Source organism: Lucilia cuprina, chromosome 4 (assembly GCF_022045245.1).
Source record: "Lucilia cuprina isolate Lc7/37 chromosome 4, ASM2204524v1, whole genome shotgun sequence".
NCBI classification, from domain to species: Eukaryota; Metazoa; Arthropoda; class Insecta; order Diptera; family Calliphoridae; genus Lucilia; species Lucilia cuprina.
Genome location: NC_060952.1, coordinates 25827313 through 25840162, shown reverse-complemented (window position 1 = coordinate 25840162; position 12850 = coordinate 25827313). Strand labels below are relative to the sequence as shown.

The 12850-nt window shown below is 29.1% G+C and overlaps 3 protein-coding genes across 3 annotated transcripts in view; 2 read left to right on the top strand and 1 right to left on the bottom strand.

Moving 5' to 3' along the window:
• Nucleotides 1-117: 117 nt before the first annotated feature.
• Nucleotides 118-1240, top strand: LOC111681415 (integrator complex subunit 12). The gene has a single exon (XM_023443188.2). The coding sequence runs from the start codon at nt 248-250 to the stop codon at nt 1205-1207; it is 960 nt and encodes a 319-aa protein (XP_023298956.2). The 5' UTR covers nt 118-247; the 3' UTR covers nt 1208-1240.
• Nucleotides 1241-2351: 1111 nt separating this feature from the next.
• The window catches only part of LOC111681278 (cation-independent mannose-6-phosphate receptor), a 120820-nt gene continuing 110321 nt past the window's right edge, over nt 2352-12850 (top strand). The window contains exons 1-8 of the mRNA XM_046949976.1: nt 2352-3014; nt 4040-4253; nt 4322-4485; nt 8947-9098; nt 9212-9343; nt 9420-9561; nt 11268-11383; nt 11521-11630. Coding sequence (XP_046805932.1) covers nt 2925-3014; nt 4040-4253; nt 4322-4485; nt 8947-9098; nt 9212-9343; nt 9420-9561; nt 11268-11383; nt 11521-11630 — 1120 coding nt within the window. The 5' untranslated portion in view covers nt 2352-2924. The remainder of the gene's footprint in view (nt 3015-4039; nt 4254-4321; nt 4486-8946; nt 9099-9211; nt 9344-9419; nt 9562-11267; nt 11384-11520; nt 11631-12850) is intronic.
• LOC111681387 lies at nt 5603-7201 on the bottom strand. Its single transcript, XM_023443153.2, has 2 exons — nt 5956-7201; nt 5603-5848 (listed from the first exon to the last, which is right to left on the bottom strand). Exons 1-2 carry the CDS (start codon nt 7106-7108, stop codon nt 5745-5747), a joined length of 1257 nt encoding a protein of 418 aa, XP_023298921.2. The 5' UTR covers nt 7109-7201; the 3' UTR covers nt 5603-5744.

Sequence of the window (12850 nt, the reverse complement as noted above, 5' to 3'; positions counted from 1 at the left end):
ATAAATAATACTATTTATCAAATAGCTTTGATTACAATAAATAATTTAAAACTCCCTAACTGGGGAACAATTTTCATATTCTGGCAAGCCTGTTTTATTGGTTGTTTTTCTTTTCCTTATTGATGTTTCTTAAACATTTTATTTCAATACTAGCTGCACTTAAGTTTAAATGAAAGAAATCTTAGACTACTCAAAGGAAAATAAGTAAAGCTATTTTTGATAAAGGATAAAGTGACAACATTTCATTATGTCCACTACCAATGAAATAGAAATATTACTTAAAAAAGCAGTAACTCTTTTACATTCTTCGCACGCCAATTCGGCCACTGAGTTGCGTTTGCTGCTGGATGAGGAGATTAAGAAACGATATGGCTCCGAAAAGACCATTACGAATAATTTGAGCAAGAAACAATTGGATGATGAGGCAAATTTCCCTGGAAGAGCGGCTACCCCACCACCGCAACCAGTAGAGACGGAAGAAGTTATAAATCTAATACATTCGCCGGCTAAAACCATATCGGATTCCCCCGATACTATAGCCGATTCAGATGATGCTGTTAGTGGAGCCGGTGGTATACTGTCAACGACAGCAGAAGATGAAACCAACCTTAAGGAGTTTGGTGATTTAAATTGTTGTGTATGTGGTGAAATTCGATTTACGGCCACAAATCGTCTGATTGAATGCTCGAAGTGTGGAGCGCTCTATCACCAAGAATGCCATAAGCCGCCAATAAGCGATGATGAAGCTTCCGAAGAACAGGGACATAATTGGCAGTGTGATAATTGTATTGGCAAGCCAACAATGACTACAGCCACTGCAACGACAAAGTTAGGTGGAAGTTCTACTCCCGGTGTTGTCGTTATACCTGATGAACCAATGCCCTTAATTACCAACTCCTCAGTTCCATCTATAAAATCGAAATCATCGGCTACATCTTCCAGATCATCATCTTCATCAAATTCATCGTCGCCTTATCATAAAATGGAACATGTACAGGTGGTAAATTCCGTTGTAGGCGGTAAAACGTCATCATCTTCAAAGTCTCATCGCGAAGATCGCATGTCAACAGGTAGTAGCAGCAGTAAAGTGACTGCCATCAATACATCATCCATATCATCCACTTCATCGACTAATAAAAAACATTCTTCATCAGGTAAATCTAAATCATCTAAACATCATGATAGCAAAAGAAAATCAAATAAATAAAATTGCAGCAATTGAATAGTTTTCTACTTTAAATTGTTTTAAACTTATTTACATAGTAATTTGATTTGATACATAATAGACGTTTAAAAAAAATCACTTCATTAATGTGACCTTCAAATGAGTGTTTCAACATAAGCAAGTATATATAAACAGATTTTTAACAACATTGTAAATTGAATGGTACATTAATTATTCTGGGTTCGGGTTCGGTCAATGATTTTTCACAGTATTTCAATGTTATCATTGTGCTTCTTTGATTTTTTAGTATATTTATGCATTCAATTTTACATATATGTATGTTAAAACTCTAAATATTTTCCATCTCTACAGATTTATATCTGGATTCCGCATATTTTATGAAACGAACTTCGTTGTTACTGCAGCTTTAGATTTTATCTATCTTCGATTGTTAGTAACTAACTAAATACCTTCAGTTTTTTGTTAATTTTTACAAGTCGCAACTGATAATTTTTTATCAATAGTAAAGTTTTTCCTAAACTTGTTTCTTAACTTTGAGTAAAGATAGTGCTTGATCTAAACCAAAATAGCTAAAACTCAAATATTGTGAGAACTTCTAACAAGTTAAATATTTATCGAAATATTTTTCGAATGATTCTTATACAGGGCTATTCTGAGTACTTAATTCCCGGGGAGTATGTTCCCTCTCCTATCATGTAAAATGGAATAAACTCGCGGAGAAGTATTGTTCATAATTGGCCTGATAAAACACCAAAAAGGTTAACTGCAAAATAAACAAATTGAAATCCCTTGTATCTTATTCCTCCGGTTATTAGTAACAAACTAACTAAAAACAGTTGTTTGTTAATTTTTTAAGCATTTTCCTAAACTTGTCTCTTGACTCCGAGTGAAGATAGTGCTTGATCTAAACTAAAAAGCTTAAACTCAAATATTGTGAGAACTTCTAACAAGTTAAATATTTATCAAAGTATTCTTCGAGTCAAATTATTGTTATAAATACCAAAAAGTGTAAATGCTAAATAAACTAAAAAAAATAAGTATAACGGAAATTATGTTTAACATACTTTTAACACTAAATACAACCCTGTTGCTACAAAAAGATAATGCGTACAAAAACAATAACAAATCTTTGACATTTAGCAACAATCATGTTCTGTTTTGTTGCACCTGCGCCAGTTTTGTCGTGAATTTTCAATTGCGCGGATTGCATTTGCAAGTTCTTATTAGATTATTTTTTTGGTCTTTAAAATTTAATGTTAAAAATTACGTTAAAATAAATATATGTAAATATAATATTGTTTAGCAACGCATTAATCATTCGACCGTTTAAAATTGTGTAAATAAAAACATAAAAGAGGTTTCGTGTAAATTATTGTGTATTTTTAATACCGGCGTTCGCGTCCATTTTTTTTGATAAAGCAAAATAATTTTCTACTATCATTTTACAAGTGTGTTAATAAAAAAACAATTAAATAGAAAAAAAGTAAATAAAGCACCAGTTATTAATTGATAACAAGTGATTAGTAAAATTAATAAAAATGAAGTTCTTTGTTAATTAATTTAAAAGTGGAAATACATACAAAGTTAAAAAGTGCTAAATTTAGCAAATAGATTACAAAAAAGAACAAAATAATTGCTTTTTAATAACAATAACAATCTACCAACCAAACCACCCTTTTAATACGTTTCACCTACAACAACAAAAACACCTGACTGTTGTTGTTATTTTGAAGTCATCATGTTTAAAGACTTGACGCCAATTTGGTGCCTTCTTTTAATAGGATGCAAGGTCATGCATGCGGCCAGTGTTGGCAATGAAAATCCTTTGGTAAGTGTTCAAGTGCAATTTTTTCAATGGAAAGTAAAAATGTTAAACTTGTACTTATGGTTTTGCCAATACAATTATTACGTTGTTTAAAATTTTTCTTTTCATTTAGAATCCATGTTTGTTTAATATGTAGTTATATTGTTTTGTGTTAAAGAAGAGGAAAAGGTGGTTGGTTAGTTTATAGAGTGTAGTAATTGCAAGAAGGGTTTGGGAGGGTAGGTTTTTATTATCAAGCGTCATGTAACGGTTTGTTGTTGTTTTGCTTCGTCATATGTTTTTGACATTTCTTGTCTTTGTTATGTTTATTTATCTTCAAAGAGAGTGAGAGAGTTTAGAAATTAATTATTTTTCTTATTAACAGTGTTACCATAACTATATTTTTTTTGATTCGGATAGGATTTTTCATATTTTTTGCTCCGGCTACAAGTGGGGGTACACGGACACCTAGTGGCCAGTAGCAACATCCTTGGGGCTACCCAAAGACTATCGAAAAAATAAAAAAATAAAAAAACAATATTTTTCTTTTATAAATTTTAGCAAAATATTTACTTACTCAGCAAGTAATATTGGAGTAAAGTGTAAGTCCTTACTTTTTTGGTGAATAACTACTTCAAAACTCAAATGTAAAAATCAATATTTCTTTAAAAAAAATTTCTAATATCTACTATCAGGACAGTCACAGAATTTAATTTTTACAGGTTCGGATGTTAATTTGCATAATTTCACATTACAAACCCGTTATTTTGACCATAGCTTTAAAAATCATATTGTAATATATCTCGTTAATCGGTCCATAACATATATGTAAATATTATACCGGTCCTACTTCCCAAAACTTGCTTAACGATATAGATCTATGAAAAAGTTTAGCGAACATTATTTAACACTCGCTAAAAGATTATACTCGAGTCTAATTGGGGCATAGATATTTTCAGAACTGTAATAATATGTATTCCTAAAACACAATTATTTATTATTATTTACGCTTAACTATTACAAATTCGAAATTAATTTAATTTTTACAGATTCTATCCACCAATGAATGCTCCATTACAGAGCCAGTCTATGGTCATAAATTCGATTTTAGTGCCTTACATTCAGATTTTGCACATCTTACACGAAGTGATTTGGGTGATACATTTGAATTTAATATATGCGGTAATATAACACGTAAATGTAATAATCGCTCTGATGTTGCTGCTTGTCTCAAAAGATCCGATGATAAAGAATATATATTGGGTAAAGTTTTGTTGTTCATAGCCAAGTTTAATGAAATACTAATATTGTTATGTTTTATATGATTACAGGTACTCAACATCAATTAAACTATCATAATGGCAAAATGTACTTTAGTTTTTCCAATGGCGAAAAATGTTCCAGTTCTAATAAAAAAGATGAAACCTATCAATTGCATGTATTTTTAGGTTGTGATTATACATTGGATAAAAATCAATCACGCGTAACATCATATGTAAGTATTAAGTAAAACTAAGATTAATATATTTTTATTTCTTTATTACTTATGATAATGTATTACAACTTTTTAATAATGTAGTGCATTTACATTAATAACGCTAATATCCCAGCAGTTCAGTTGCGCAGTCCAAAGCACGTAAATCATCATAGATTTCGAAGAGACTGACCAAAACTTGGCTTAAATTGCTGTTAGATTAAACTCGGAATAAATTTAGGCGGACTTTAACCGATGATTGTGTTTTTAGGGCGGGTTTCTTAGTCCTCAGTTAAACTAGGCTTAACTTTCTGTTAGATTAAACTCGGAACAAATTTAGGCGGACTTTAACCGATGATTGTGATTTTCAGTTTTAGATTTAAGCTCAGTTAACTTTGTTAGTAATGCCAAGTTTTCACTCAAAAACATAAACAATGAACAGCTGTTTTTTGCAAACAATAATTTTGTAAAATGAAAAATGTTTGGAAAAATGTTAAATAAACATTTAAAACAATAATAAATAAAACAAAACAATTCAGAAAAATGCAATTTACTTAAAATATTAAGTTTTTGTTCTTCCGAAATCATTGTTTTATTGTTTTTTTTAATTGTGTTTTCTCACTTATAACTTGAGTTTAATTGGCCAATTACACTCAGTTAAACTAAGATAATAAGTAACTTTACTGATAACTGAAAAACACGAAACATATATTAATTCAGGTTTAACCAAAGAATGAAGATTATCTTTATCAGAAAAACTCGCCCTAAGTAACTTTACTGATAACTGAAAAACACAAAACATATGTTGAACTTGGTTTAAACAAATAAATGTAGATTATCTTCATCTGAAAAACCCGCCCTAAGTGTCTACTCTTTCGCTTACAAAGAGAATACAAAAGTGGCGATTATCTTCACACTCGTTTACAAAGAGTACATCAGTCACGAAAGACGAATTAGAGCCAACCGGATGGCTAGACGTTAATGGAAATCACTGTTCTTTTTGGATGTATTGACTCTTTGTCGAACTGCTGGGACATTAAAATCTGATTCATTTACATTTGTTTGTAATTCCATTCGTTATGCTGTAAAAAAAGTCCCAAAAAAGCTACATACGTTAAGAAATTGCAAATAAGCCTCATTTCTACTAAAAATAATCTCAAGAAAAAAATATTAGGAGTTTTTTATTACATTATTATAGTATATACATGTACATAAGCATGTACTTATTTATGAGTAAAAATAAATGAAACATGTTAGTTTTTAAAACTAAATTCATAATTTTATAATGATATATATTGATCATTTTCATCTAGTTGATTGTTTTGTAGTATACTTGTCGCTTTTTCAATCACAGTAGAATAATTACTTTTAAGTTCAGTGCAATCTGTAATGATATGAAGAAAAATAAAAAATCCATTAAACTATATCTGATTTTATTACAAGCTTACTAAACGTTTCCATTTTGTCTAAAGTTTATATATTTATATTTACCAATAATTTCACCACATATGTTGATTGATTTTAAACGTTTTGGAAAACTTTGATTACCTAGAATTTCTTCTAAAGAAGTTTTATCAATTAAATTGCCAAATTTCAATTTGAGAATTAATTTATGATTATTATCCAATAATATATACCAATTATGTAAAATGGGCGATAATGTTTTATGATAATTAAGTTGTATGTGCAACAGATTTGTTTTCAAATTTGCCCATTCAGTATCATAACTACCATTATATTCATACATATCTATCAACCAATTATAATTTACCATATTAACAGTGAAATACTTTAGTGTTGAATGTTTTATAACATGAACTATATCGGAATCAAACAAATCATTATAAACATTTAAGTTTAATGTTTTTAAATACATAAAACCCTGTAAGTTTTCAAATAATACATTTCTAGGTTTTACTGTTAAAGTTTCAAGATTTGGACAATTTGTGGCATTAATCCATAAATGTTTAGTATGATCAAGACTCCAATCTAATGTTTTAAGATTTTTAAGTTTTTCTTGATTCTTTTGGAATATGATTCTTATATTGTTGACGATATTGTATTGTAAACTTATATGTTCCAAACTTGAGACAATTTCAAAGTATTCGACTTTACCCTTATAACGAGTAGCATAAGAAGTAATAGCTTTTAAACTCATTTCACCTAATATTGTTTGAAAATTATTCCAAGTAAAACCATTGCAGTATTTCAATTCTAATTCCTTTAAGGTAGCAACCGGTGTAAATTCCTTTATATTACAATAATGCAAGCTCAGACTTTCCAATTTAGCACAAGAGCTATTGAGTGTATTAAAAAATTCATTGTTAAATTGAAACATATTTGTTGATAACACTTTTAATTTCCTTAGGTGTTTTAATTTAGTCAATACTTTATTGTGGAAATTACAATAAAATGTTTCACAACTTATTACATCCATCATAAATTCTTCACTTGGAGTTTCAGTTTCAAGTATCAATATTTGAATATTATTGGCATTCGAATTTAAAAATTTCCAAAAATCATCTTCCTGCAGAAGCATGCGATTTGTATCAAATTTCTCTTCCATTTGATCACGCTTTTCATTGTAGTCGGCGTCTTTATATATTTCCACTTTTTTACATGTATTTTTTAAAATAATTTTCATTTCGATTAAATAATTTTAATTATGTATAATATTTGTATTTTTGAATGTTGAACTGTTTTCTATGAAAATCTGTACAATGTTGTGAAATTATAATAAACACCTCCAGCTCAACTTGCAATTTTTTTTTAAACTAAACAAATGTTTCTGAAAAAAAACAGAGTTGGGATTTTTAACATTTAATATTCTTGTCATAAATGTGCAAGAATTACTTATACATATAGAGATATAAATAAGTTTTAAGTATTTTATACAAAAGTAATTCGTAACCAATATCAATGAGTTTTAAAGTTAAATGAAATTTTTTTCTGTAGAAAAATATAAGAAATTTTTAATTTATTTTAAATATTTGGATAAAAAGAAAAGTATAAAAGAAAATTTAAATTACTTACTTTACATAGATTTTATAATAATTTACATTAATAATTTCAAGCTGATAAATATAACAGTAGCAACAGTTGTGTTCCATAATTCCCATCACTGCATATTAGTGATGATTCATGAATAAAACTAAGTATATGCATTTCTCACAATGTAGCTTACTTTGTACAGGGTTGCCAGTTTATATTAAACGGTTATACCTATTAAATTTCAGATTTTTTTCTGAATTAATAAAAAAATACTATGGGTACAACAGGAAATCGTTTTAAGAAATTTGGCAAAAACCTCCAAAATCTTAAAATACGGTTTAATTATAAAAAAGTTGGGGTATATTGATCTCATACCGTCAGTAACACTTCAAATTTTGGTCGTTGTTTAATATTTTTGTTTCTGAAAAAATGTCTACGAGGATACGTCCCCTCTATCTATTATTAGTGGCAAGGCTAAGTAATGCATAATTGAACCTAACTGACAATAAAGGCCCTATTCTAAAAATTATTCTGATATCCTTATAAATTTCGAATAATAAAATAATAATAACTACGTATAATACCCTTCGTATAATACCCTTCCCACTATAGTGGTGTAGGGTACACTATAGTGGGAAGGGTATTATACGTTTGTGCTGATGTTTGTAACACACAAAAATATTGGTCCAATACCCATCTTAAAGACATGACAGACGGACGGTCCGTCCGGCTGGTTGTCCATGTAAACCTTGTGCGCAAGTTACAGGCCGAAATTTTCAATATAATTTGATGAAATTTGAACCAGGCCTGTTTTTTGGCACAGGGACGAAGCCTGAAATGGATGAAATCGGTCTTTATTTCACCTAGCCCCCATACAACCGTACTTCCTGATTTTTATGTTATAATTACGTCATATAAACTGTTATTTCTCTAAAAATTGTCACAAATAAGTTTTATATAAGTATAAATGACGCTGCAGATTTTCGTAATGATCGGCCCTTACTTGACCCCCCATAAAAACGTCTAAAATTGACTTGTAACCATTTGTATCGCAATGAAACTCTAACTGTTATATAAAAAAACATATTTCCAAATTTACCGAGGATTGGCCCATGTTTGACCTATACTCCTATATAAAGACTCATTTAAAAAAAATTTGTTTTCAACATAAAAGTTTCTTTATGAAAAATAAAACTTTAAAATATACTCATGGTGTAGGGTTTATATGGTCGGCCATGTCCGACTATACTTTCCTACTTGTTTTATCTCAATTTACATTAAGCACATTATTTACGGTGGTTATAAAGATTCAGCTTAGCCGAATATAATACTCTAACTTGTTAATGCATTGGGAAACTACGTATATTCATAATTGACACGCAACTTTGTTTTTAAAATCCGTTAAGATTTAAATATCGACATATCAATTTCATGATTTATTAGTTTAAATTATTTAATTTCTACATTTTAATTTTTGCTCTTAAATTCTAGGCTCCTGATGCTTGTTCTTTTTACATAACCTTTGAAACGCCATTGGCCTGTTTACCAGAACCGGACAGCGTTAAAGGTAATATTTGCAATGTGCACGATAGCAGTACAGGTCATACATTCGACCTAATGCCACTAAGTGATAATAATTACAGGTAAACTACTCATGTATAATATTTATAATTATACATATGTATACATACAAGTATACATTTCAAATTAATTTTATGTTTAATAAAGAATTTTCAATATCAATGTGTATGTTTAGAACAATTGACCGCCAAGGAAATGTTTTTGTAATTAACATTTGCAAACCAGTATTGTATGGAGAAAATGCTATGTGTCCGGCTGATAGCAGTGTTTGCTTTTTGAAACTTAATGAAACTGACTATAAAAAGAAGTAAGTATAATTTTACAAAATTTAAAATTTTATTTTTAGTAACATTTTTCTCTTTCACTTCATTACACAATTTTAGATTTATTAACTATGGTACAGTTCAACCTAAACCTGTCCTTGAAAATGGACATTTAATAATGCGACACATTTCACCATCACCCTGCAATACAACAACAAATTATTCATCAACCATTTATTTCTATTGTGATAAAGAAGTAAAGGTAAGATAATAGTATTTTGTTATAATGTAGTAGAGCTAATGTTTTATGATTTATATGTATTGATATTAGATTAGGACGGATTTTTTGGATAAAGATAATTTATTTTTCCATGTTTAAAAGTAGCTTAAAAAGTATTTTTTGTGGAATATTTTGAAATGAATGAATCGTTTACTTTAGCAGTTAAGGAACTATACCAAACCGGTTTTTAAATGTGACTGTTTTATTTTCTTCAACAATCCTAAATCGCAGGTTATTTATTGTTGCTATTAATGGATTCAGAGTCTGACATTTGATGCAATATTTCCCGCCCATTGCCAATCTGTTATAGTCCGTTTTAGATGTCGCAGCTAAATTGTCGGAAGATTACCCGGATGTGATTATAAAAGGAATACTGCATCAGAATTTTATGGTTGTGCACATTAGAAACTGTTAAACCAGCACCCTCATACAGTCCATTGTGCTGGAACTAGGAAAATAGGTTGTGGGAGGAAGGATAGGGGGAGTGGTTCTTGTAGACATTTGATTTAAAAGTTTTTACATCGAAAGTGACGAACAGTGCGGCTGATGAATGATTTTTTCCCGTAATGTGGTGTGCGGTCCACTTGCCAATCGGAATGCAATCGGAACACGGGTGTGTTTTTGAAGACAGTCGTATGCTGCGTAAAAATAAACGGGTATCGGAAACGAGTTCCCAAATGAACACATTCCATTATAGCATCGATAGAAAAGTGAAATACACCCCACTTTGCAACGTTGCTTCAGTCAATCAATAGAGTTGGATACCCTACTGTCGCCAATAAGTACCTTCTCTTGTACTCCATTTTCGGTCAGATATGAGTGGTGTAAATAGTACAAAAAATCAGATGGAGTATGTTTTACAACGTTTCAAAAAACCGAGCCACTTGAATACTTCTTTCGACAGTTGGAAAATGTGCTTAGTCCATCGTACATCGCATTCCTTAATATTTACACCTCCCATAAATATAGATGGACCAACATTATCTCCTATACGTTTATGTGTTAAAAAGCAACATTGAGTCTTGTTGGCGTTAAAATTGAATCCATTCAGAGATTTTTTTCAAATCGTGATTAAGCGATTCATTCATATTGCACCTCATTGCCACAATCTCTAGAGGTCTTGGCCTATAATTAAATGAATAGGAATGAGTTTTATGTTTAATATAGAAGATCATTTATGAAGATATGTAATAGGGTAGGTGAAAGAACGAAGCCTTGCGGTAACCCTGAATTAATTTTGATCTCGTTTGATGAGTATTCTCTTAGAATCAATATATTTTGTTTATGCGCCTTAATCATCTTTTAATTTATCAAAATTTGCAGCTCGTAGTACTTTAATTTTCAAAATTGTTTCACTAATCTGTTTACAAAAAAATAACATAATGATAATTATCAGAAAGCAAACGCTGTCGGCATCTCTGTAAACATTGTGTCATTGCTACAAATGTAATTTAAAAAAATGTTCAGTAATGATAGTTAAGTTTACCTCCACCAAACCTTAATAATTTCTGTATTTTTCTTTTAATTTAGTCAATTTGATTTTTCCATACTATATACTACATACATATATATATTTTCCAATGAATTTTCGTTAATGTTTACATGCTCGTCGACATATGTATTACATCTACGTAAATATACATTTTCCTTTACTAATTGGATTTAAATTTTTATTTTTCTTACCACAGAATGCCCATCCGGAATTAATGGGTCTACATGGCTGTTCATATGAATTTTCATTTCTTACTCCGTTGGCCTGTAATGATTTTCCACCTTGTACTGTTATAACACATGATAACGAAATGTAAGTAAATTCTTCTCTTTTATATCTGTAGTCAATCAATGATTTAACAATAATTTGATATTTGTTCTTATAAAATGTTTATTTTTTTTCTTCTCTTTATACATTTAACATTTATGTTGAATGAAAAAAAAAAACAGAATTAATATGAGTTCGTTAATGGATAAACCATTTAAATTGCAGCAGGATAATCAAAATTATATATTCTCTGTATGTTCATCGGCCGGTAGCCCTTGTATGGAAAATGATGGTAAGTTTTATTTAGATTTGACTTTACTTATACATACAAACATATACATATATGTTTGTCGTTTTAAGTTCATATTTAAGTGCATACTAGAAGGCTTTTTTGTAAAATAGTTTGTGTTCAATTATCGAAAAATAAGTTTATACGTATTTATTGTATTTATTTTGATGTTTAAGCTTTATTTTGATAATTTTGTTACAGCAAGCTTCTGAGTCTATCTCAATGCACATCATATTCAATTTTATAAGGTTATTCGAATTTGAAGAATATTTTAGTTATATGTTTACTTAAACGAAGTTATTAACGCAACCGATAGTTACAGTTGCCCTATTTGTGTCTGGATTTAATACCTTTGGGGTAATCATAACTTAATCATAATCCCTAATGAAAATAACGTGTCTATGTCCAAAGAAAGATTTATCTAAAGTCATTTTAGTCTTGTTTATGTGGTTTATAAAAAGGATAACAACTAATAGGTTGGTTTTCACATTACTGAAAATAATCCATGATCAACTTTACGAAAAAAATTTCGTAACTTCTATTTTCGTAATATTTACAAAAATTTCGTATATAATACGAAATATTATTTAATAAAAACCTTTTCTATTTTTACGAAAGTACGAAAACCTTTCGTAATATTTTTTTCTTAAATTTTAGCGAAATTATTATAATTAAATAAAACTACAACATTTTTATAAAATTTAAGAAAAATTATAATATTATAATATTATTCTCGAATTATTTTCATAAAAAAATTGAAAATTCGTGTGGAGAATAATTTTAAACTAAAATTACAAAATTTATTTTAAAATGAACAAAAATGTTTGAATAAATTAATATTTCGTAAATTTTACCATATTTGATTAAAAATTCTCTTTTTTCAATTTATGTAAATTAATTTTTCAAGAATATTTTGCATTATACTAAAATATTTCGTACAATTTCGTATATATTACGAAAGAATTTCTTGGTGCGAAACAACGAACGATTTGTACAATGTACGACATTTTTCGTATATATTAGGCATGGATTTATTTCAGTGTAGACCTCTTTAGGAAATCGTGTAATTCTAATATATCATAATCTCAAAATTCACCCCTATGTTTGTGAATATTTTATAAAATCTAATATAAACCTTTGCCGTATCTTATATGAAACAAAATTTCAATTTACAGTCAAACTCGTTTATAACGAACTCCGTGGGTTAATTCAAAGTTGTTCGT